The sequence below is a fragment of the Eubalaena glacialis genome, chromosome 15, assembly GCF_028564815.1.
Source record: "Eubalaena glacialis isolate mEubGla1 chromosome 15, mEubGla1.1.hap2.+ XY, whole genome shotgun sequence".
Lineage (NCBI taxonomy): Eukaryota > Metazoa > Chordata > Mammalia > Artiodactyla > Balaenidae > Eubalaena > Eubalaena glacialis.
The window spans coordinates 67,781,433-67,806,423 of NC_083730.1; the positions used below are offsets into that span (position 1 = coordinate 67,781,433).

A 24,991-nucleotide genomic window follows, 5' to 3' on the forward strand; every position below is an offset into this window, starting at 1 on the left:
GTGCTGGGCCTAGGAGAGGGCGCCGTGGGGAGAGCCGAGATGAGATCTCAGTTGGGTCTGTGTCCCTGGGGCAGTGCTTGGTGTCATGAGGGAGTGCCATGAGCTGGCTCTGGGGTTTGGTGGATCAGGAGGACTTCCTGGAGGAGGTGGGCCTCCAGAGAGAGCTGCAGGGCCATTTCTGGTGAGGGGCCATGGGAGCAAAGACACGGAGGTTGGAGAGTCCTGTGGCATTTGGACACTGAGGTGACCGGGTGGGTGGAAGAGAGACCTTGAGGGAGAGAGCTTGGGAAGCAGCAGGGCCCGAAGGCCACAGGGGAGTGGCGTGGTTACGGTGTCTCTCTCTGGCTCTGAGAAAGGCAGGTTCCCAGTCATCCTCTGTTGGAAGAGCCTTCCTGGGAACCCCTCCAGGTAGCTATGGGGTGCTGCTCTCACCTGACCTGCTCTGCCTGCCCTGGTATCGGGGTCAAGAGGCAGCTGCCCACCCGCCTGCCATTAGGAAAACAGAGCTGCCCGAGGCCTCCCTGGTCAGTGCCTTGCCGGCTCTGGGAGCAGGGTGGTGCATGGTGAGGGCTCAGGGCAAGGGGCACGCCGTGAGGCCAGGTCTTCTCCCCATTCTTCCTTTTTTTAAAAATTAATTAATTTATTTATTTGGCTGCATTGGGTCTTCATTGCTGTGCGTGGGCTTTCTCTAGTTGTGGCAAGCGGGGGCTACTCTTCGTTGCAGTGCGTGGGCTTCTCATTGCGGTGGCTTCTCGTTGCGGAGCACGGGCTCTAGGCGCGCAGGCTTCAGTGGTTGTGGCTCATGGGCTCTAGAGTGCAGGCTCAGTAGTTGTGGCACAGGAGCTTCGTTGCTCCTTGGCATGTAGGATCTTCCCGGAGCAGGGCTTGAACCCATGTCCCTTGCATTGGCAGGCGGATTCTTAACCACTGCACCACCAGGGAAGTCCCCTCCCCATTCTTTGAAATTTTTTTTTTTAATTTTTTTTTTTAATTTATTTTTGGTCACGTTGGGTCTTTGTTGCTACGCGTGGGCTTTCTCTAGTTGCAGCGAGCGGGGGCTACTCTTCGTTGCAGTGCGTGGGCTTCTCATTGCAGTGGCTTCTCTTGTTGCGGAGCACGGGCTCTAGGCTCGCAGGCCTCAATAGTTGCAGCACATGGGCTCTGTAGTTGCGGCACGTGGGCCCTAGAGCGCACGGGCTTCAGTAGTTGTGGTTCGCGGGCTTAGTTGCTCCGTGGCGTGTGGGATCTTTCCTGACCAGGGATTGAGCCCATGTCCCCTGCATTGGCAGGCGGATTCTTAACCACTGCGCCACCAGGGAAGTCCCTTCTCCCCACTCTGAGCATCAGGGGCCTGGCTCCACTGCTGCCTCTCTGGGGGTGGGTGGGGCGGGTTTCTGGTGTCTCTTCTCTTGGGGGTCTGTCCAGTCTCCTTGGCCTGCAGGAGGGCACCCATCCCACACCCCAGCCCTACTCCCGGTGGACAAGTCCCTTCCTGGCGGTCATCAGGGCCCGACTGGGGCAGGTTTTGCCCGGTTGAAAGATTTCTCAAAATATTGATTCCACCCAAGTTTACAGTTCTTAGAAATCTGTTGTTTTCTGGTCGGCAGAAAATTGGTGATCTTTTCAGGGCTCAGCAGCCAGAGTTGCTGCAGTTTTGATCACACAAGTACGCGTCTTTTTCCTTGAGCTTTCATATAGCTGAGCTAATGGACTAGCTGGCTGTGGCCGTTTCTAGTCTTTCTGCCAGAGCAAATGGAGAAAACACAGCAGGGAATGTGCGTCTTGTAACCAAAGAGCTCTTTCAGGCTGGCCTGGAAATCCTGAAAATGTTCAAGGGATGTAAACTGAGTCAAACCCACATAAAGAAAGCCCCAGTGGGACAGGGGCTTGTGTCACCAGGCCGGGCCCCTTTCCCTCTGCGCCCCCAGCTCTGTTCGCTTGCCCTGGCTGTGGGTCCCCCTGGAGGTGGTGGTGGGGGTGCCCGGGCTGAGAAAGCAGGTCGACAGATGCACGTCCCTCTAAGGTTCAGAGGAAGGGCTGCGGCGGCCCAGGGGCGTGGAAGTGAACCTCTCCGGTGATTAACAGTAAGAGTGACATATTTATAACCCTGCCTCACGTATGTATTAGTGTGAGCAGGTTCTGTGTGGACAGGTTCTAAAAAAGCGCCCTGGAAGGGGCTGAGGGCCGGGTGGATTGGTGGGCGTCACTCCAGTGTGCCAGGAACCAAGCAGGCCCTGCGGCAATCCTGTGTGTGTGTCGGGGGCAGAGGCGGTGGGGGGGGGGGCGGGCAGTGACAAACATGTTAAAGACCATGACATGGAGGCCTCCAGCAGCCCAAGTGGCAGCTCTGGGATTGGAGTGCAGGTCTGGGGCTCCCGGAGCCCAGAGGGTCGGCTGCCAGCCCTGGAGAAGCGATGCCTTCACACTGCCTGTCACCCCCATTTGGGGCTTATGGAGCTTGGGGTCTGCCTTGCAGTCAGGGGAGAGCCCCTCGCCGAGCAGGTCCCTGCCCCCACGAAGTGAGATGCTGATGCCCTGCACTTACCGGGCAGTGGACATGCAGAGGCAGCTATGGAGCTGCCTGAAAGGTCACTGTCCCCAAAGCCTGGTCAGCAGTCAGACGTGGGTGGAGAGGTGGAGCGCAGAGCTGCCATTGGAAGCACAGGCCTGATTCTTGGTGTCCTGTGTGCTGCCCGGCCCACCTGGGACGGTGCTGCCTGGTCAGTGTAAGGAGTGGTCAGCACCCTGTAGACAGGCCCTGTGTCCATTGTGGCCTTTAGGACTAAACCCTTGTGTGTCACGTCTGAGACATTAGAGATGAGATGGTCCGGGTTCTCTGAGGTCATACTGGTGATAGTTGAGCTGACATTTCGTGAACATTCACAGTGTATCAGGCACTTTAATCCTCATAACAATCCCATGAAGTGGGCACATGTATTATGACAGTTCTACACGTCGGGAAACAAGTGTGAAGAAATTATGGCAACCGCCTAGGCTGTCCGACCCAGTAAGTGACAGAGCAGGACCTGGACTCAGGCGGCTGGGGTCTCCCAGAGTCCAGGCTCTCAACTTTAGAACAGTTTCCCATTCTGTTGTGAGTTTACCTGCTAAGCAGCTCATGCTGTCCTGCTGGTGGCCCCAGGGCACTGCCTACTGAGCATCCAGGCTCTCCAGCAGCTGAGCAAGAGTTGAGGGCCAGACCCCAGAAGCCCCCATGGCACCAGCTCCCCTGAGATGATACGTGGCTGCAACTCAGAGGTGGGGAAAGGGCCTTACTTATTCAAGGTCACGTGACTAGTGAGCTTCACCTTCAAGTACACAAAGTTCAAGACAAAAACTAAGTGCTATTTTTTAATGGTTGCCTTTTATCTCTACTATTGGTTTATTTATAATTCTTTTTTTAAAATAATGTAGTGCCTGCATTAGGGTTAAGAAAATACATCTTCAGGTGATCACAGTCTGCCCTTGGAGGATGTGATCCTGCTTCACGTGCAGCGTGAACCTCCCTTCCCTCAGGCTGCTGCTCTCGTTCATTTCATTCTTACACGTGCTGCCAGTCCACGATGCATGGCTGCTGGTTTCGCTTTCATCAGGAGTTAGTAATAGTTTAGAGAAAGTAAATACAAAAAAGAGAGGGGAGGGTCACCTCTGAGCCCAGTTCTGTTGATCTTTTTGTCTCTTGACAATGTTCTTTTCTGCTTTTGCGTGTGTGTGTGTCTTATACTTTTTATATTGAACTTGAGATAGCGTGTGTAGGACAGAAGAGATTGAAATAACTATATTCATGCCTGGAATGGGCTTCACTCTTAAGCTCCCAGGCGTCAGGTGGGGAAGTGAGGCTGACGAGGTGGAAGCTGAGCAGGGTTGGGTCTTGCTGTTGCTGTGGTTCCCTTGGTGCACCCTACCCCTATGCAAACTGGTGGCCTCCAGTTCCCCCAATGCTGCCTTGTGCTCAGGGTGGGGTGGTTTGCTGGAAGGTTTTCTCAGCGTCTGTTTCCACCTTCTGTTTGCTTCAGGCCCTCTGTGTGCCCCTCAGGTGGGTCTCTCCATGTCCTCGCCCCTCTTCCTGCGGCAGAGTGCTTGGCTGTGAGTCCGTGCCTGCCAGCCCGGGCTGGGGGCTTGGCTGGTCCTCTGTTGTCTGGGTGCAGCCTCAGACCTGGCCGGCCGGGTCCCTGTGTCTTGGTGGGAGTGTTCAGGCCCTGGGCGATTCCCTGCAGGTGTTTCCTGTGGGACTTCACCTGTGCCCTGGAGGCGACAGGGCTATCACTGGGCTTGCTGCCCCTCCCCTGTTGGCTTTGGCTTGCTCTGTTGGGGAGAAAGGTCCAGCCAGGGCTTTACACCCTTCCCACAGCAGCCTGCGCCCTGGGAAGATGTCCCCCAATCTCTCCTGCCCCACCCCCATCTTCCTCAGGAGCAGCTGGGAGGCCGTGGAGAGGTACCCAGGGGGCGCCCCCAACCTGGGGTCTGCAAGTCCCAGTGATCTGTACTGTCACTGCAGACCCACCACACGTGGCCTTTGGAGACTGGGTAAAAGTGTTGGCTGAGTTCTTCCCCATCGCAGTTACGTGTGCCTGTTGTGGTAGGAATACTGTGCGGTGGTGTATAATCACTACTGTGCGTCTCTTCCCAACCCTGCATTCAGATACATCACGTTGGTAGCTCGAAATTGGCCATGGTGGGAGTATTTACACCACAGAAATCAGTAAATGCTACAAACGAAGGCTTTCCCCTCCTGAGAGTCAATTGTCAAACACTTACCAGAACACCGCTCTTGGGGGAAACCCCAGGAAATTGGTGCCTCTGGTGAGTGGCTCGGTGCCCTCCAGGACAGGCGGGCCAGGCAGTGTCAGAGTGGCTGTGCACGGGGCAGTGGCCAGGCCTCTGGCTGAGAGGCTCCGTGGGAGGCCCCTCTGTTCCCCAGGTGCCAGGGTTCACACTGCCGCCTCTGTCCTCTCCCCAGAGCGCAGCCAGGAGAGCACGGCCGTGGCGCTCTCGGACTCCAGCTCGACGCAGGACCTCTTCAGTGAGCCTGCCAGCTCCCTGGAGGGTTCCCAGAAGCCCTACACAGAGAAGAGGCCGCCCGCTCCCAGTTCCCAAGTAGGACCGCCCGGGAAAGACCTTCAGGGGGCCGCAGAGGAGAGAGGTACGGAGACCTGACTCAGCGTGTGGGCAGGACTGCTGGGGTGTCCTGGGAGCCTGGGCAGCGCTGGACAACGTGCGTCCTGGCCTCTGCCCTCGCGCCTCCGCTGCTGCCCGGGGACCTCGGTTGGCTGAGCCACTCACCTCCCTGGGCCCCGCTGTTTCCCGTGTAGGATGGGTGTGATCCCAGGCCCGCTCCTGGGTTGTGGGGTCAAACGCGGCGTCTCAGGCAGGTGCACGCAAGCGCCTGGTATGCGGTGGGCGCTGGTGACACTGTCCTTGTTGTTAGGACCCCACTGTGGCCCCGTGTGGGAGAGCCAAAAAGCCTTTGGGTACTATATGTCACAAATGTGCTTTCTTTTTAGCCTGAACCCCTCCTTTCTTGGGGCGGGCCCTGATCTGACCCTGAAGTCTGCCTAGCTCCTGTGGGGCCCCCAGGCCCCGCTGTGGAAGTCAGTGGGCAGAGCCCACTCCCGGGCTTGCTGGGAGGTTGCAGGCAGGCCGGCGGCCCTGGCACTGTGCTGAGGCCGTGGCTGGGCAGCCGGCCGTGGATTCTGAAAGCTTTCCCACTCTGGCCGGGCCGGGGCACACAGCCACTTGGTGAACAGTAGCAACAACAGCAGCCAGGCCTCCCAGCCTCCCCAGGGAAAAGCACTGGCTGTTCCCTTTTACTGGAGAAGAACCTGAGGTCCAGAGAGAGTCAGTCTGCACCCTTATCCACTACCCCACGCTGCCTCTCCGGTGGGCTGGAGGGGCGGGCGGGCTGGGGGCGCTGAGCGTGGAGCCGGTGCTGCCCTCGGTGGTGGTGGTGGCCACGCCTGCCCTCTTCGGGCTGCTTCCCCATTCACGTGCATGGCCTGGAGGTGGGCAGCCCTGTGCCACCACCCACAGGGGCACCCTGAGCCCAGCTTGGAGCCCCCCTCTCAGCTGCGTGCCAGCTGAGATATCCTGTTTCATCAGGGAGGAGACTGGAGGCCACGGAGACCTCAACTGGGGGCTCGGGGTGCAGAGGCAGCGAGAGCCCGCGCCTCCTGCCCCTGAGTCGCCTGGGTCCAGCTCCCATCCAGCAAGAGTGTGGACCCAGCTATGCTGATCGCTCACCAAGGTGCCCCTGTCGCTGGTGGTGGACTGCCACGGGGAGAGGGCCTAAAGCCGAGGTGACTTTCTTTTCCTTGTTCTCAATTCAGGAAAAGCCGAGGAGTCCTCGGAGAGCACGGAAGGCTTCCGGGCCACAGAGCAAGGCAGCCAGAAGCCTGCTGCCGACCCCCCGGCCTCCGCTGGCACCCCTGCCAAGCCCCCAACTTCTGTGCCTGCCCCGTGGGATGGGAGGAAGAGAGGGGACCCACTGGGGGAGCCAGCTGCCTTCCCCCAGGGGCTGCCGGCCGGCGCGGAGGAGCAGCGCCAGTTCCTCACAGAGCAGTGCATCGCCTCGCTCCACCTGTGCCTCAGCCGCTTCCCCCAGCACTACAAGAGCCTCTACCGCCTGGCCTTCCTCTACACCTACAGCAAGACCCACCAGGTGAGCACGAGGCTGAGGGAGAGGGGTTGACACATCGGAGCTGGTAGAGGTTTCTGGCGGCAGTGGCGGGAGGGATGGGCAGAGGGCCAAGAGGCAGGCGGGCTGGAGGGGTTCAGCCTTCCAGGTGACAGGTGACAGGGGCAGGCATGGGGCTGCTCCCCCAGCAGGACCACATGCTCAGATTCTGGCTTTGGGGTGAGGGACGGGGGCTGACAGGCTCGTCAGTTCCTCCCTGTGAGGGCCTTGCTGCCGGCTCCCTCCCCTGTGGCCTTAGAGCCCCCCCACCGCCCCCGCCCCCGGTCCCCCAGGCTGCATCTTGCGTGGACCTCCTGGCCGTCAGCCTGCCCTGGGCTCACCTCTCCACGCAGCTGCCGGCCTTTGAAACCGGCTCCGCGCGTGGGCTTTGGCGCTGGCAGCCTCCTCCAGCTTGGAGGGCAGATGATGTAGGGGCTCCCAGCGCTTCCCAGCCAGGCCTCTCCTGCTGGTGCTTAGCGTTTGTGGGGGGAGTGGGGCCTATCTGCGTTCTTTCACTCACCACACTTGCCCCGGAGGCACTGGGAGACAGCTCCCACAGAGCTACGTTGGGGCTGGGGGGGGGGGGGGAGATCAAAAATATGCAAATGAGAAGATAAAGCAAGTCCCATCATGACAAACCCTACAGGGAAGACAGTGGGGTGCACACAGGCTGGGGTGCCGCTGCTCTCTGGGAAGGTACCCTTATGCTGAGACCCCTAGGGTGGCTGCGGGTCCAGTGGGGACATGGTGGCTGGAGGGGAGGGGAGGGGAGGGCAGTGCCCAGACAGGTGAGCGGTTGGTGGGGCGGCCTCGGGGGTCAGGCTGTGGTCTCTGCTTTTGTCTGCTCAGTAAGACCTGAGCTCAGCAGCCAGAAGCTGCTGGCCCCTGGCTGGCTTCTCTGTGGGACGTTTGAAGAACTAGGGAGGGCAGTTGACCTGAGATGGACCCTGGCGCTGGCTGTGACGGGAAGGTCCTGGATGGGGTTCTGTGGGGACCGGCTGGTGCGCTCACGTGGCTTGGTTGGTTTTCATGGAGCAGAGCAGGTGGAGCAGAGCAGGTAGAGCAGTTGGCAGGCCTGGTGGGGGGACCTCGGCAGGGGCTCCGTCTCAGCTGCAGGGCGTCAGGCTTTCCCAGCCGCCCATCGCTGCCTGGCCTGCACTCAGCAGTGCACCTGACCTCCGGTGCCCAGGCCTTCTAGACCCAGGCAGACCTGGATTTTAATAAAACTCCCACTCGAACAGTCTGTGGGGGCCCTGTGGCTGATGCTCCCCTTCTCCAGAAGCAGTTGCTGAGGCGGGATGTAGGGTGCAAGACGCCTCTTAGGGAAGGGTGGCGGAAGTCACAGGGTTGGGCGAGGGAGAGCTGGGCTGCGATGTGGGCCCCACGGAGGCCTGTGGCGCCCACACCCGCCTCCCCTTTAAATGGCTTTAATCTGAGCACAGGAGCTGTGCCCATAAAGGGCTCCACAACCTGTTCCCTTGCTGAGTGGGCTTTTTAAAAGTGAAAAACAGTATTTATGTCAAAATTAAAGAAAAATTGGAGGGGGGCTATTCATAGTTTTGCCAGTATAACAGAGAGTACGCTGCGTGTGTCTCTTCTCTCAGCTCTTGAGCACTCACACCGTTGACCATCGGGGGTCGTGTCCTCTGCTTGAAGTCAGGGAGCCTGGCTCTGGGAGCCCAGGCCCTGTCACTCCACTGCCCCCCAACGTCGTGAGTGTGTCCATGCTCACAGTTGGCCGTTTGCTCTTTCCTCGAATTCCCCCAGGTCATCTGGGTCCCCTGTGATGGTCTGTGGCGGCCATGGGATGGGGTGGTGTGGCTGGACCGGGTGGAGGAGACGAGGCTGCCCAGGTTGTCTGCTCCTCGGGCATCACACCCTGTTTCTGCATCTCCTCGGTCACTGTGTGCCCAGATTCACTGCGTGGTTCTCCCAGAGGGAGCGCTGTCTCGATGCGTGAGCCCCCCTTTCTCCTGCATCGGCCATGGAGGGCCCCCAATGTGCACCCGGGTCTGGCCGCGCCCAGGGGGCTCCGTGGGCTGCCATTTGCTTCATCCAGAGGCTTTGCGGAGCAGTTTGTGAACGCCTCACTGCCTCGAGGGCTGAGCGCGGGAACCTGTCGAGGCAGCCCGCAGTCCTGGGGGCGTGGCCAGAGCTCTCAGCAGAATCAGTCACTGAGCAGCAGCGACCACTTCCCACGCAGCTGTTGGGTAGCAAACGCTTCCTGCCGTGTGGCCTTAACAGCAGCCTGTTTCTTCATCAAATCCGCCTGTGGGCTTGGCAGTGGCATCTCCCCGTTGCCATCTCGTGGCTCGGTGGCTGCCTGGAGCAGAGAGGCCCCGGTGGGTCCTTTGTGCTTCTAAGGACACTATCAAAGTGAAAAGATGATCCACAGAATGGGAGAAATATTTGCAAGTCACATATCTGATAAGGGACTTGTATCTAGAATATATAAAGAAGTCTTATAACTTGTTAATTAAAAGGCAACCCAATTTAAAAGTGGGCGGGACTTCCCTGGTGGCGCAGTGGTTAAGAATCCACCAGCCAATGCAGGGGACACGGGTTCGATCCCTGGTCTGGGAAGATCCCACATGCCGCAGAGCAACTAAGCCTGTGCGCCACAACTACTGAGCTTGCGTTCCAGAGCCTGTGAGCCACAACTGCTGAGTCCACGTGCCACAACCACTGAAGTTCGTGCGCCTAGAGCCCGTGCTCTGCAACGAAGAGTAGCCCCCGCTCGCCGCAACTAGAGAAGCCCGCGCACAGCAATGAAGACCTAACACAGCCAAAAATAAATAAATAAATAAATTTAAATAAATAAATAAAAATGGGCGAAGGGTCTGAACAGACATTTCTCCAAAGAAGACATACAAACAGCCCATAAGCACAAGAAAAGATGCTCCACACCGTAACCCATCAGGGAAATGTAGATCCAAGTGACCTGAGATGCCCCTTCACCCTGCTGCAGTGGGCTAGGGCCCAGGCCTGTGTCTGTTTAGGACTTGTTTGGTTAGGGCTGCCCCCTCCAGGAGGGTTGGCAGAGCCGTGCCCACCACGAGATCTCTGGGGAAGCCCTGGCCGATTCATTGTCAGCTTGTGCTCTGCTCTGGGTGGTCCTCTACCCACTGGGCCACCGGCTCATGTGTGGGACCCTCAGAGCCTCTGAGGAGTGGGCAGGTGTGAAGGGACTGACCCTCCTGCACAGGCTGTGTGCCCTTCTATAGGCGCGTGTGAGTGATCGGGGCCAGGACCTGGCATCACAAGGGCAGGTGGCCACAGCACAGAGCTGCCCACCTGCCTGCAGCCCTGCTCCCCTCTGGGCACATAAAATGCCCCCCACCCCCCAGCCTCTCCACACAGACCCCAGCCAGGTTCTTGTCAGGCTTTACTTGTGTGGTTTATAAAGTGAGAACTCGATGTTTTTCTCAGCTTAGGAACCTTGGTTATGCACTTCAAAGTCTGTGCCATGTGGTGTGAAGAGTGCTGTGCCTTTGGGGCCAGAGTCAGCGAGACAGATGGGCTTCTCTCCATGGTGTGGAGCCCATCGGTTTGACTAGGTCAAGCCCTCTGCCGGCCGTGTGCATCACAGATACTGTTGTTCACGTTTGGAAAGAGGGGTGAACCCATCACCACGTCGTCCCACGGCCACCACATGGCAGGAGTGCCTGTGCTTGGCGTGCCCTCCAGGGCGCTCACGCATTCCGCAACAGGCTCCCGGGGGAGGAGAGTGGGGCGAGAGGAAGTGGGTAGGAATGGGCGCAGGAGTGTGGCCGTTTGGGCAGGGCGCCCAGGAGGCCTCTCTAAGCAAAGACCCGACAGGCGAGGGCACAGCGAGGAGCTATCGGGGAGAGGCCTCCAGGTGGACACACAGCCGACACGCATGCCCTGGATGGGGCTCAGCCCGCAGCCCGTGTGATTAGCCAGGCAGGAGGGGAGGGCCAGGAGGCGGCAGAGCTCAGGAGGGCCGGTTAGGTGGGGAGGAGTTGTGGGGCGTCATTCTGAGTGAGGTTAAAGCGTCGCAAGGCTGGGGGGAGGGGGGACGTGTGTGGCCATGTATGAGACTCGGGCGGCTGTGGGGAGAGCCAGTGGGGTGGCCGTGGGAGCCCGCCAGGTCTCAATGGCACCATCCAACCGCTGATCTGAAGAGCCGTTAATGAAGGAGACAGGGGCCTGGGCCGGGTGGGCAGTGCAGGCCGGGGTCAGCCACAGTGCCCCTGGAGTGTTTGCGCTTTGGTGGCCAACCCTTGGCAACCCCTCAGGGAGGGAACTTGGGAAAGAATCTCTCTGGCCTCACCCCCACCCCAGCCTCCTACCTCCCAGTGCTGCCTCCCTTTAGCGCTCAGCAGTGGGAGGGCGGAACAGGGGCGGTGGCAGGGCCAGCTCCTGGGAGAAGGTGTGGGAAGGGCAGGGAGCTCTCCCCGAGGCGCCGTGTGTGTACACAGTTGCTTTCCTGTCTTCATTCCTGGGGTTCTCCAATTGACGCTAGGTGTGGCCTGATGGCCACCGCCACCCTCCAAGTGGGCAGTGGAGGCCCAGAGAGGCGGTCTGGCTCTCCGAGGCTGCCAGGCACTTCCACAAAGATCCATGTGCACCACCCCGCACCTGCGTGTAGCTCTGCGAGCAGACCGGGCCTCTGAATGCCTGTCCGGGGGACCAGCGGGGGTGTTTTCCACAGAACAACCTCATGCTCTGGCCTCCCCGGCTCCTGAGTGCTCAAGCAGTCCTTTCCTGGGCTCCCCGGTGTGCTGAGCCCTGGGTGGGCGGCTGCTCTGCCCCCTCCAGTGCCCTGGGCTCCCCCCTCCCCAGTGTGTGTTTCAGTCTCCTTCTTGCCTCTGGGCCTTAGCCTGTCCCCTCGGCTTGATGGGCTGCATTTCCTTCAAGCTCAAACTCTGCCCATCTTCCTTTGATTCTTTTTTTTTTTTTTGGCTGCGGCAGGTCTTAGTTGCTGCGCGCGGGCTTTCTCTAGTTGCAGCTAGTGGGGGCTACTCTTCATTGCAGTGCGCGGGCTTCTCATTGCGGTGGCTTCCCTTGTTGTGGAGCACGGGCTCTAGGCGTGCAGGCTTCAGTAGTTGTGGCACACGGGCTCAGTAGTTATGGCTCCCGGGCTCTAGAGCGCAGGTTCAGTAGTTGCGGCGCATTGGCTTAGTTGCTCCACGGCATGTGGGATCTTCCTGGACCAGGGATCAAACCCGTGTCCCCTGCATTGGCAGGTGGATTCTTAACCACTGCGCCACTAAGGAAGTCCCCTTCCTTTGATTCTTTCCCCAAATATCTGTCCCACCCTTTCTATGGACCCCCTACTGATCTAGACCCTGAGGAGCCATCAGTGAAGAGGTCAGTCTGTCCCTGCCCTCGGGGCTGACATGACAGCGGGGCGGTGGATGAGGCTGTTTGAGGGCTGTGGGGGTGAGTGGGGCGGCACGTGGGTTTGGAGGTCAGAAGGGGGGATGGGCCGGGCCTGCTCTGAGGGAGGGGCGCCTTCAAGCAGAGGAGAGCCCCTCACCAGGACCCCTGCCCTTAAGCTGGTGAGGGGCTCCAGCCCGGTGAGTGGGGCCAGGTCACATGAGGCCTGAGAGGGGGCCGCCTGCGTCCCTGGGGGAGCGCGGTGCCGAGCACAAGGCAGAGGCCGAGGCAGGTCTGCGACATGAACCCCACCCCACCCCACCCCCGCGGGGCCCAGGGAAGATCCCGGCCTTGGGGTCCCGGCCTGGGCCAAATGCAGGCTCTGCCCCGCCCTTACTGGCTCTGGACCTCAGGCAGCGCTGGAGGCCACTCTCCTTGGCAGTTCCACGTGGTGAGGGTCACAGTGACGTGCTCTGCCTGGGTGGCACACGTCGCCCCACCCCACTGCGAAGCTGCAGGTATGCGGGCGGGTCAGGTGCCCCCGCCGGCCTGGTGCCTGTCCGTTCCCCACGGGTCTCCTTGTCCCCGTCAGCTCCATCCAGGGCCTCGGATGTGAACCTGATAAGGTCTCCTGAGCCGTTGGTCAGTTCCGTCTGGCCCACCTGGGGGCTGCCCGGGGCCTGCTGACTGCCGAGTCTGGGGGAGGCTGATAGGCCCGCAGTTGGGCCCACATTGTCTGTGCTCTGCTGGGAAGGCCTGCTGTCCAGTCCATGAGAAGGCCCCAGAGAAGGCCTGGCTTCTCACCCTGCCCTGGGTTCCACCAAGAGGCACCACTGCCCAGAGAGCAGCAGCCTGAGCACTGGACAGAGCCACCCCCACCCCCGCCCCAACAAGCACGCATCCCCGGCATCCTGCAGAGCCCCAGCTCTCCCAGGCTCACGGCAGCAGCCAACGGCCTGACAAGTCAGGCTTGACTGTTTGGGCCGGTGGGGGCATCCCCTGGCAGAAGGTGGGGTGCTGGGTCCGTGCATCAGCTTGCGAAGTTGTCAGGGTGAGGCGTCACTGTCTGTGCCCTCCTCAGGCAGTCGGAGGCCACGGTCTCCTAGGTCAGCTGTATTAGGCAGGAAACCAGTTCCTGAAATGCACCCCACAGCCAGATGATCAAAGCCGGCAGCCGGGGCCGCCGGGCGCTGCGGGATGGATGTCTGCAGGAGCTGCTGCTTTGCCCACGCAGCCTGGAAGGAGGGGACCGCCTCCCTTCCCCGTGGGCGCCCAGAGTTGCCCACACACTCACTTCCAACCTACTTCTTGCTTCCCCAGAACCTCCAGTGGGCCCGTGACGTGTTGCTAGGTAGCGGTATCCCGTGGCAACAGCTGCAGCACATGCCGGCACAGGGGCTCTTCTGCGAGAGGAACAAGACCAATTTCTTCAACGTGAGTAGTTTGCCTTGTTGATTTCCGTGGCTGCTGGCTGCCAGCGCTTTTCACGGAAGGAAGGTGTGGGAATGGACCCCGGCGTGGGCGTTCCCAGGACGCAGGATGGCAGCAGCCTCAGAGGGCAGGCTGGGTGGCACAGTTGAGAGTGCGCCAGACTCGGGAGTGAGGCCCTGCTTGCCGAACGACTTCTGGCAGGTCGCTGCCCCCTCCGGGCACCGGTTTGCCAGCTGTGGGGAGAGGCCTCGACGAGCTCGGTGGTTTTCTGGGGCCGCGGTGGGCAGTGGTGAGAGGGGCTCCAGGCCCGTGCCCTGCTTCCCCTGAAGCAGCCCCACGTGCCCCTTTGGGGTCCTGGGCACCTGGAGATTCTGATTGGAGGCTGGTCTGCTGCTGAAAAAAAACGAGTGTGGCCAGTGCTGGGTCTTCAGTGCCCTTCCAGCTCTGATGTTCCATGCGAGGTAGAGACCCACCCTCAGGAAAGACATGGCCCACCCCCGAGGCCCCGTAGAGCCCACATCTGCCCCTCCTTGCCAACCCGCCTGGCCTGGGCCTCCCGCATTTGCTCTGCCCTGCACAGAGACCACCGGCCCCTCACTCTGCTCCACCTACGGGTCCTCACCCATCCTCCTCACCTGTCCTCAGCTGGGTGGCTTTGGCAGGTCACATGGATCCTCTGAGCTTTGGTTTCTTCTGTATTTTCCTTGCTTCCCCGTCACACCTAGAGAAACCGAAGGGCAGGATTGGCCTGGACAGGAGCCGAGGGGGGCAGGTCTTGGGGGGTCTGGAGGGATGTGGCAGAGGCTGGTTCTTGAGCCATATGGGCAGAGTGAGGTCCCTGCTGAGAGCTGGCCGGGTGGTGGGTGTCTGGATTCATGGCTTTTCTCCTCTCCCAGGCTTGAGCAGGGGCTGGGCAGGGGCTCCGAGCCTGGGAGCCCTGCTCCTGCCAGCCCTCTCCCTATGGGTATTTTATAGACAAGTGGTAGATGTAACCCGTAATCAATCTGCATGGTACCAAGGGGTTTGCTGTGAAAGAGATGCTCCCTCCCACCCAGATGCCCAGGCCACAGCCACCGTCCCTCGTCCTGCCCGCTTTGGAGCCCGCGCCCGGAGACGCACACAAGGGCAAAGTGCACGTGCTCCTGCCCCTGGTTTTTCTTCACTTAAGCGTGTGTCTTAGAGGGTGTTTTTGAACTTGCTGTTCTTTTTAATAGCCGCCTGGTCCTCCCATGTGGATGTCCAAGGTTTACTAACCACCCCTATTGATGGGCATTTAGGTTGTTTCCAGTCTTCCACTGTTGCAGACAATGCTGGTGTATACGTTTTTGCACACGCGTGGGGGGTCCACTCCTAGAATACACTCTGAGAGACAATTCCCGGGGCAAGGAGTTTGTGGGGCCTTGAAGTTCTAGCAGATGCTACCCTCCGATGCAGCTCCTCCCCAACCCTGGATTTACTGACTTTCTGTATTACTGAATGGTTTCATGTTTGCTTTTCAGTGGGTGAAAAACACTTGTGTTCTTTGTGAGTGGGACTGTGATTTCATGTAAGCAGTTTTAATTTTTTCTGTGTAGTTTCTACTCATGTTCATTTTCCTATTGGATTATTGGTCCTTTTGTTATTGATTTACAAGAACTGTTTCTATATTAATGAAAGGGGCCCTTCTTCAGTGTTCTGCAAAACTTTCTTCTGCAGTTGCTGAACCAGAGTGAGAGCCAGGCAGGTGGCTTGGTTCCCCTGAACTCCTGCTTGCTCTCCTTACACGTGGGCCTGAAGAGTGACTGAAGACCCAGTTAGATAAGGGGAAGTGGCCTTACTTGGGAGCTGGTGCGTGGTCGGTGCTCGGGGAAAGTTTCCCTCCGCCCCGCCCCCACCGGTGGTGCTTTGCCCTTAAAGGCTGTGCAGTAATGTTGCAAGAAGGGACCCAACCCCCCTTTCTTCCTTCCGGGTCAGGCACCAGCCTTCCTAACAGCAGAGTTTAGGAGGCCAGCCCCTCAGATGCCTGCTTCCCGCAGCTCCTCCCGTGGTTTCCAGAGCCTTCCAGAAATGAGCCCCACAGGCTGAACGGGACGTTTTGCACGGTTTTGCCTCTTCTGGGTCAGCTTTTGTTTCTCTGTGCATCGCAGTGAAAGGTTAACCTCTGGGCAGAGGGCAGGCAGGTGCTGGCACCCCCTTTTATGCAGCACCCGAGGGACAGGTACTCCGGCTGGCTGGTGACAGCACGGCCCCTGCTGAACCACCCACTCTGGCCTTGCCATTGCTGCGGCTGGACCCTCGGGGTGGACGTGTCTTCAGCTGCGGCTGGCTCCCAGCGCCTCAGGGAGCGCTGGCCCTGCATGCGTTTGTGGGACAGATCTTAGCAGGAGGGATGCCTCCTGCCTTGTTTACGAGGAGTGTTTAGGGCAGCCCTCGGCTGACTGCTGCCCTAGCCAATGGGCTGGGCTGACAGCTGGGCTGGGGGTCAGGACGAGCAGGCTGGCTCTTCTCCCTTCCAGCGCTGGGGTTACTGCCCAGGCCTGGGGCAGGGGCGGGGGCGGGGCAGGGACTGGCCCTGTGAGCAGGTGTGGGGAGGCAAGGGCAGGGCCATCCAAGCCCCTACCACCCTGGGCGGCGCCCTCATCCTCAGGGCCTGGGCTAGGAGACCTGCCTCTTAACTTTTTACTGGCGATTTCTGAAAATCATGTGAGCCGCATTGTCATTGGGCCACATCGTCATTGCAAACCGTTGAGACGCACAGCAGAGCCCACACCCCTGGTCTCCCACCCCAGGCATCCTGCCCTCCTTAGAGGTACCTCTGTGAGCGGCCGGCTACTCCCTTTTCTCAAGTGTACGTGTACCACATCAGACAAGTTTGTCATTCTGCTTTAAAAAATATGCCTGTGTGTATATGTGTATGGGGGGGTGCTTTTTGGTAACTTGGGCTTTTTCGCCGACACTAAGTCTTGGGGACATTCCCTGTAAGGGGTGCAGGCCGCCCGTGGCTGTGTGTCCTCTGGGTCCCGAGGAGGCGCTCGCTGCGGGTCTGTGGACCATCTCCCTGACAGCCCGTCTCCAAGCATGTCCTCCTGGTACGGCCAGCGCCGGCTGCCGTGGGCCCTGCCGCGGGACACTCGCGGGCTTGCCCCTTCGTGCTTGCCCGGTCGTGTGGGCCTCTGTAGCGTGCTGTGGGGCACAGGGAGAGAGCGGGACCCTCAAGGAGTCCGGTTGGCTGGAGGCAGGGCTCCCACGGGTAGTGGGTGCTGCTTGGCCAGGGAGGGTGCCAGAGGGAGGCCGGGGCTGAGGCTGTGCCGGCCGGGGCTTCTCGGGGAGCATGAGGGGCCGGGCAGAGGGCTGGGTGCACAGGGGACCGGAGGCCTGGGCCCTGCGGCAGAGGCCTGGCGCATAGCGGCCCAGCCATGCGGTGGGACGAGCATCTGAGGGAGAGCAACGAACTTGGCGCATCTCCATCACCCCCCTGCCCCAACGACTTGACTGAGGCACTGGCTCCCACCCACCCCTTCTCTGCCGTGGAAAATCCCGTCTGTGGGCCATGTGCCGGGCAGGCTGGATCCTGGCCCCGGGCTTGAGTCTGGGGTGGCCGCAGCCCCACCCAAGGGCCCCACACCCTGCCCTCTCCCGACAGGCAGAACGGTCTGGGCTTTGCCAGAACAGAGCCAGGAGTTGTTGGACATTGCTGGTTGAAGTCCTGCGGCCCTCCCCGCCCTGGCACGGCTTGGCCTGGGCCCTGGGGAGGGACGGGCAGAAGGCGTGTGGCCACATGACTCAGCGGTGCCTCCTCAGGACAACCGTGCAGGGAGCTGGGACCCCAGGGAGGACACAGAGGCCTGGGTGGGAGGCAGCGAAGTGGGGCTGGGCCTGGGCGTGGGAGCCCTCCTGAGCCAGTGCCAGCCCTGAGGGGGCTGCAGAGAGGGGCTGTCCGTCCCTGGGCAGAGGAGACCAGGAAAGCAGAGGCCACAGGCTTGTCTCTGAGTGCCTGCAAGGTTCCACGGCTTCCTGGGCAGGTGTGTGCGCCCCTGGGTGGGGGGCCCGTGGGGGCTGGAGCCGGGCTGCTCTGTCCAGGGCAAACTTGTCTCCCGCTGGTAGTTGATTCGGAAACGTTCCCATAGTAACCAAGCCAGAGATGGCTCTCCCTCCTTCCCCAAAATGTTTGCTGATTTTAGCAAGCAGGGTTTTTTTTCTTGTTTCAACCCAGTTTCCAGCCACCGTGAAAGAAGCAAAGGGAGCGAGGGCCTGGCCGGCACTGTTCCTGCTTCCCAGGCTGTGCAGGCGTCCGCGGCTGTGGCCTGAGTTTGAGGGAGTGGAGGGGGAGTGCTGGCCTGCGGGGCCTCTTCCACGGCCGCTCCCGCCCCATGAAGAGGTCCGCCCTCGGCTCAGGAAAGCAGCCCGGCTGGCGGTGGCTGGCGGCCCCCAGGGCAGGTCCCAGGGCCGCATCGTCACTGAGAAAAGCACAGACTTTAGGCCCCAGCGGGTTTGGCTCCCAGCCACTCACCCCTTACTCAGCCCACACAGGGCATGGGGTTGCTCATTGGCAGGATGGTCATGACAGGTGGACAGGAGCCCTCGGCACACTCTTGGCCAATCACACAACTCACCCTTAGGACAGGAAGTCAGCCTGCTCCAGGCCCTGGGGCTTGTCTGCGGATCCGGTGGTGCTTCAAGAGGGCAGTGCTGGGGACCAGAAGGAACCTGGCTGGAGGGTGGAAGGGCCTGCCCTGGCTCGAGTGGGGCAGCCTGAGATGTGGATGTCGCCGTCCCCACCTACCACCTGGGCCCCCTTCTGTGTGTCCTGGCTCGACCGTCAGTGCCCGTGGATGCAGCTGTGTTCCTTCTTGTCACTGCTGCAGACGCCACTGTCTGGCTGTCCCGGGGCGCCTCTACCTGCCCTCTCCCCCGTGGATCGGCGGCTTCAGTTCTTCACTGGTACAGGAGGGCTGCTTCTCCCCGGTGCCAGGGGCTCCAGGACAAGCACTCCTTACCCAGTGCTCCCACGCACGCCTGACGGCTCTGCCGAGCTGGGCCAGGTGCCTTCCCGCCGGCCACTGCCCTGCCTCTCCGGGCACTCAGAACCGAAGGAGACTCTCATTTTGGCCCACCTGTGGGGTGACCAGGGAGACTGGAGCACCTTCCCACGCCCAGGCCTGTGCCTTTGCCTGGGCTCCGGTGCACTCTCCTCTGCAGCCACCACATACCCTGTGGCTCTGTTTGTCCCGACTCCGAGTTGCTTAAACTGATGGGAGATACAGTCATCAGGAGTCGTCTTTGTTTCGTTAAGTGTTTGTGCCCTGGAGCCTGATGGCTCACTGAGGGCCCTGATGTGGGAGGAAGGGCCCCCTGGTTGGGCAGCCAGCTGCCGGACAGCTACCTGCCAGAGCTGGGGGAAGGAGAGAAGGTCTCTAAAGCCCCTGGCACCCTGTGCTTCTTGGCAGGAATCCGTCTCACCGATCCTACTCTGACTCGCTACCAGTTGGCTGTGTGACCTGGGGGGGTCCCCCAACCCCACCCAGTTGCAGATGCCGGTGTTAGGGAGGGGCAGGTGCAACGGGCCCACCTCCCAGGCCAGGGGCCTCTGAGCCCCAGCTATGGCCCAGCCCCAGGTATGGCCCACTGTGTAGGCCAGGCCTCAGCCAGCACCTTTCCCCCAGGGAGAGAGCCCGTGGTGCTGGGCAGGGCCTGGCCTCTAGAGCTCAGTGCGCCTGGGCATCCGTAGATGGGGGCCTCATCTAGAACAGCATTGCCATTGCCCCCCGATGCACCCCCAGCACAGTGCCCGGCAGGCAGGTGTGCCTGGTAAATGTGAATCCCTCCCGCCCAGAGGTCCCTGGGATGAGGTCAGCTAGGAAGCAGCAGCCCCTAGCGAGGGGGCGCCCAGCCCTGGCCAGGCCCTGGGGTCTGTGCCTGGGACAGCCACCTCCTGTTGCGGGGCCAGACTCGGCCCCTCTTCCCACTGCCCTTCCAACTCAGCGCCTGGTGGGCCGGCGGGCAGCCCCTGCCTCACTTGCATACACCCGTTGATTGAGTCGGTGGCACCGCCCCCGCGCGCCAGCCTCAAGTTCAGGGCCTTTGCAGGCTCAACCCAGGGAAGAGGTGTTGGTCTCCACCCAGTTAATTATACCCACCCGCCCCTGGCAGCGGGGCTTTGTGCTGCCTCCTGGCAGTAAACAAGCTGCGGCGTGTCCGTGTGGGGTGTTCCGGCCTGCGGGTGCCCCGGCATGGCTTCTCCAGAGCGGAGTCTGCCCGCCCGCTTGGGCCGGGGCCAAGACAGCCAGGAGAGGAAGCGCCCGCCTGACAGCAGACCGACAGCTTTTCAGAATTTGGTCCCACCCACGTCACCTTCCCTCCACTTGGGCCCGGCTGTGACCCGGTCACCTTCCACCTCGGCTTGTCCCTCTGCCCACACCTCGAGGCGAGTGTCGCCTGGGTGTTAGACCGGCTCGTGCCAGGCCCTGGGCTGGTTGACAGCAAGATCCAGGGGCCACAGGCCAACCCACGCAGTGGCTGGATTATTAGTCCCGTTTCACAGAGGCGCCAGTAGGTGAGGTGCCTTGGCCAAGGTCCCACAGCCAGTCTATGCTGGAGGAGGGATGTTGACCTTGTGCTCTCTGGTGCTGAAGCCGCGGGTGGCAGCCGGCAGTGCCTGTGAGGAGGAAGGGCGGAAGGCCAGTGCTGGCTCCACACTGGGATCGGCCCATTGGCGATGAGGAGGATGGTGGCCTGGGCAGGGGGCACGGGCATCTAGCCCTGCCCTGGGAGGTGAGGCCGCATGCCAGGTTGATGGGGGGCCGGGGTCAGTAGCTGGCCACGGTGTAGACCAGGGCCTCCCCTGGGCAGCGGGGCCATGTGGACATGGCCTCGAGTGACTGGCTGGCTGGGCCCGGCCACCTCTCTGTGTAGACCCCCAGGCCCACCCTGCTGGGGCTCCCGAGGCATAGCACAGCGGTAGTGAGAGGCCAGAGCATCTGTGCCTGGTCTGGCCCGGCCTTGGACGGGGGGCAGTGGCAAGACTGGCCCCATTTACGGGTGCTCACTCCGGTCCCCACAGCACGTCTGTGGTGCGCAGGCACTGTTACTGTCCCCGGGTACAGATGGGAGGCTGATGCCGGTGGGCATTTTAGGCTGTTAAAACCAAAAGCCCTCTTCTAGTCTCTGTCCACCAGGCTGGACAGCAGAGCTTGTGGCCCTGTTTCTGGGCCCTGTTCACAGCCCCTCCCTGGCTGCCTTGGCTGCTGTGGGTCCTGGGAGAGAATGTCAAGTGGGCCTCTGCACAGTAGCTGCCAGCAGCCGTGACAGCGGCCAGGGCCCTGGGGAGGCCGGTTCTGTTATACCCCCTTTGAATGAGGTGCAGGGCCCAGGGAGTAGCCCAAGGTCACACAGCTAACAAGTGGCCAGGCTGGGATTTAAATCCAGGTGTGTCCCACTCCAAGGCCTGCTCCCTTAGCAGCTGTGCCGTTTGGAGTTCAGCAGCCACATCTGGGCTCTAGAGAGTGTGGGTGTCGGGGAGGTGAGTGTGGCAGCTTGTATCCTGCGCCTCTGCCCCCTCCTGGGGTGGGGGAGAGGTCCCTTGCCCCTCCCTTTCTCTGAGACCTCCTGGTGGCGAAGCACTCTGTGCATGGCCCTTGATTACCTTCCATCATGCCATGAGTGAGGCCCACTCTTGAGGGGCACCAGGTCTCTGGGGGAGGCAACCAGGTGAACAACGGCCGTGGGAGCCCAGAGCTCGCAGTGGGTTTGCCATCACTTTTGCACACATGCTTTTTGAGACCCTCAGGCCTGAATAAAGCCCCACCACTCCTGGAGGTCAGAGCCCGTAACCTGAGGGTGAGCAGGAGGTCGAGAGAGGCAGAGGAGGTAGCGTGGGGGTGCCTGCACCACAGAGCAGTGGGAGCCAGGGGGGGCCCCGTGCCCGCAGGGGCGGGCCAGGTCCTCGCAGGGCAGAGGGGCTGGCAGGGGGGAGATGTGACACCAGCTGACGCAGACGTGCTGGAGGGGCTGGGCTGGGACAGGGCCAGGCGTGCTGCTGGCCTCCACTCCTCTGGGCGCCACTGCTCACAGCAGCGCGTCACCACTCACAGCAGCGCGTTGCATCCTTAGAACCCACAAGGTGTTGGTCGTGCCGTCATCCCTGCCTTACAAAGGAGGAAACCGAGGCCCAGCCACACTGCACGTGGGCGCCTGAGCCGGGATCCAGACGTTCTGAAACAAGTCGGGGCGGTGGGAACGCAGCCAGTGGACGGGCCCCAGAGACAGGCAAGGATGGGCCCAGCGCACCTTCCTGGACCGACAGGGTGACAAGCAGGGCCATAGGGACAGAGAGTGTGAGGGCTCAGGTGGATGTGGGCCCAGGGGTGGGCCCTGGGTCTGCGTGGGCGAGTGAGACACAGGGTGCCCCCACAGGCCCGCAGTTCATCGTCCTACCATTTACCTGAGGGTGGTTCAGTTCCACGTGCTGGTGTCGACTGATTCCCAGAAGAAACTGGGATTCCTTGTCACCAGTGGACACCCCTCCCGGGCCTCTGTTCCTGTCCCCACCCTCGATGGAGGGGGACCGTGGCAGGTCACCGCCTGCCCCATCCTCACTGCGATCACTGAGGCCGTGCACAACACCGTCCTGACGTCAGGGTAAAGGACACCCAGTCACGTCAGTGGGAATTAGAGAACAGAAAAGAAGGGAAAAGTTTAAATTGAGGAAATCGAACACTGGGCTGTAGTAGGAATCGCTGCTGTGGCACTATTTTTAGCATTATTGAGTTGATTGATGGGCCGGTTGCAAAAGCAAAGTAAACAAAAGAATCACTTCAAGTTCTCCAAGGGAAAAGGCCCAGTTTTTAAGAGTCTTTAAAAGGTTAGCAAACTTGTGACTTCTTAGCATCGCCCTGAGCTCTCCTTCCTTCCCGTGTCCTCGGCTTTGCAAGCTTCATGGGACTTCACAGCCTCCAGCCCAGTGGGCCTGGTTCAGCCTGGAGCAGGTGCCCAAGGCCTTGCCATCTGCAGGATGCCTGGGCCCCCGCCCTGACAGGACCACAGCGGTCATAAATCCCTGCCCAAGCCAAGCCACCCCCATTCACAGCTAGACTTTAAAAAACCAATCAGACGTAAGCAGCCTCTGGACGGGCTGCCCCCACGTGCATTTTTGCCTGGCCCTTGGGGACAGTTTCTGTGTCCAGGTGTGGGCTCACCGCGGTGGCCGTGCCAGGATGCCTGGGCAGAAGGCGGCAGTGTGCTTCAGCCCTTAGCATTCTCGACCCCACCATGGTGGTCCCCCAGTGGGGCACGGGACTTGCCCCGGGGCCCACATCCTGCGGACAGCCTCCACCCCGGAGTTTCTGGCCAGCCCCGGGACAGCAGTGTTTGTATACGCATCCAGGATGGTCAGGAGCTTGCTGTGTAACATTCCTGAGAGAAGAACATTTTCCAGTGTGCACTGCTTTTCCCACTGCAAGTTATTTCTCAGAGGCTTGCTCCTGGAATCAGTGTCTCCGCTGAGTCTTTCTGAGGCAGGCACGTATCAGGCTCAGCTTCATCCCCCTGGGACACTGCCCCAGGCAGGCGCCGTCTGGAGGGCGGCAGGGGGGCAGCTTCCGGAGGAGGCCCAGGGCCCTCTTGAGGGTTTGGAAAGTGGAGCAGGGCAGGCAGCTGCTCAGACCACGGATGGCAGGGAGCCGCAGGGAGCCGTGGGAGAGGGCCGAGGGAGGGCTGTGTTTCCTGAGGCCGCAGGAGCAGGACCCAGCGGGGCAGGGCCAGGAGGAAGGGGGCTCCCCGAGGCTTCGGCTGTGGCAGAGTCGCTGCAGGAACCTGTCCTTTGGGAAGGAGGGTGCTTGGCTATGCCAGTCTCTGCTTAGTCCTCTTGGCCCATGGAGTGCTGGGGCTCACTCCAGATGCAGGCCCTCCCTGTGGCTCCCGGACTGTAGGAGGGCAGTGGCTGTGGCCTGGCCCCTGGGCTGAGGTGGGAAACAATGTCAGGGAGCGGGCCTCTGCCGTGGAAGGGAGGCCACAGGGCTTGCTTCCATGGGGCACAGAGGAGCTCGGGGACAGCAGACATTTCCTCCTCCCTGTGGCCCCATGATTCCCATCTCACGGTGAGCAAACTGAGGCCCAGCATCGCGCAGCCCGCAGGGAGCAGAGCTTGGGTGCTTCTCACCCCCTGCCCACTGCCCTCCCCACCTAGCCTGCGCCCAGCCCGGCAGGAGTGGAGGTCCAAGCCCACCTCCGCCCTGGGCATCATCCTGCTTGCCTGGCCCTGATTAGCTGGCCCCACCCTAGCCCGGCAGGAGGGACTCTGAAGACCACAAGCCCTGAGCCACAGAGCCAGGGAGTGTGGGGGCTGCGGCCGAGCCAAGGCTCGCTGCTTCTGCCGGGGGGCCGCCCCCATGGGCCGGCGCACCTCTGACCGAGTCAGGTGCCCTGTGACTGCACAGACCCAACCTCCTCATCTGTGAGATGGGGGATGTGAACGTCCAGCGCTTGGCACTCGAGAGCCCTGTGGTCCCAACAGTGTCAAGATGGCCACAAGCCACACACTGGGCCCCAGGAAGCAGCCTGGTGTAATCAGGACGTGGCCATTCTGGGCCCACCCCTGCCAGAGTGCGTGACTGCCTTGCCATCACGCCTCCAAACACCTGTCTTGACAGTGAAAGCAGCGGGCAGGAGCGTACCCTCCCCCGACAGAGGATTCTGGGGGTGGGAGGGGGCAGGGTGGAGAGCAGCTGAGGGTCCCTAAGGGGTCTGGCAATGGGTGGGGGCATAGGGGAGGGCAGGGTGTATCTGGTGGCCTTTGCCTGTCCCCCATCCCCTCAGGGCACCGTGCCTGTGGCTGCTGCTCATTCGCCTCCCCTTCCTTGCGGGCTTCCCGGGTGTGCCCTGGGTAGCTCAGAGTCATCCTGAGCTGGAGTGGAAGCCCCAAGGGAGGACGGCCTTCCTGTGGCGATGGGCGCTGGCCCAGGAGCCCGAGCGCAGGGCTGGGCGGCACCCCCATGGCGTGGAGCTGGGGCTGCTGCAGGGGGCTGGAGTGTGGATGCCCCAGCGCCCCGTCCACATGGGGCCCGACCCACAGATCTTCCTGTGCGCCTGCTCTGGGCCTAGCCATGCTGCCCTACCCTCGGGGTTTAGCCCTGCTTTTGACTTCCTGGTCCCGACCCTGACCTCAGTTTCCCCATCTCCAAAGGCGGGCCAGCTGGATGAGGTCAGTGGTTTTCCAACCCTTTTTCCAAAAGAGCCCTTTCTCACACACCCCACTGGGAAACACGAAAGGGCAGCTGCTCCCGCAGAGACAGGAAGGGCTGGGCCCACCTGCTTGGGCTGTACCGCCACCGCCCGCTCCCCAGAGGAGGGGCATGAGCCCTGGGGAGGCTATGGGGTCTCTGCCCTGCCACCCCACTGCCCACCCAGACAGGGCTTCCCCAGCTCAGGAGCCAGGCCGTCTTTCTGGGGTGGCATCAGGCTGGGAATTTCTCTCTCTCTCTTTTTCCTTCCACTTTTCCTATTTGGAAAGTTTGACCAAGTTGCTTCTGAGAAAGCGGCATTGGGTTTGAAATCCAAACCAGAGCTGAG

The 24,991-nt window shown here is 61.1% G+C and overlaps 1 protein-coding gene across 6 annotated transcripts in view; it reads left to right on the top strand.

The window, feature by feature from the left end:
- Nucleotides 1-24,991, top strand: part of CABIN1 (calcineurin binding protein 1) — a 100,344-nt gene that overhangs the window by 48,714 nt on the left and 26,639 nt on the right. For all 6 annotated transcript variants that reach the window (XM_061169923.1, XM_061169928.1, XM_061169926.1 and 3 more), the window contains 3 exons: nt 4,961-5,143; nt 6,327-6,658; nt 13,337-13,450. In XM_061169923.1, the coding sequence (XP_061025906.1) occupies nt 4,961-5,143; nt 6,327-6,658; nt 13,337-13,450 (629 nt within the window). The remainder of the gene's footprint in view (nt 1-4,960; nt 5,144-6,326; nt 6,659-13,336; nt 13,451-24,991) is intronic.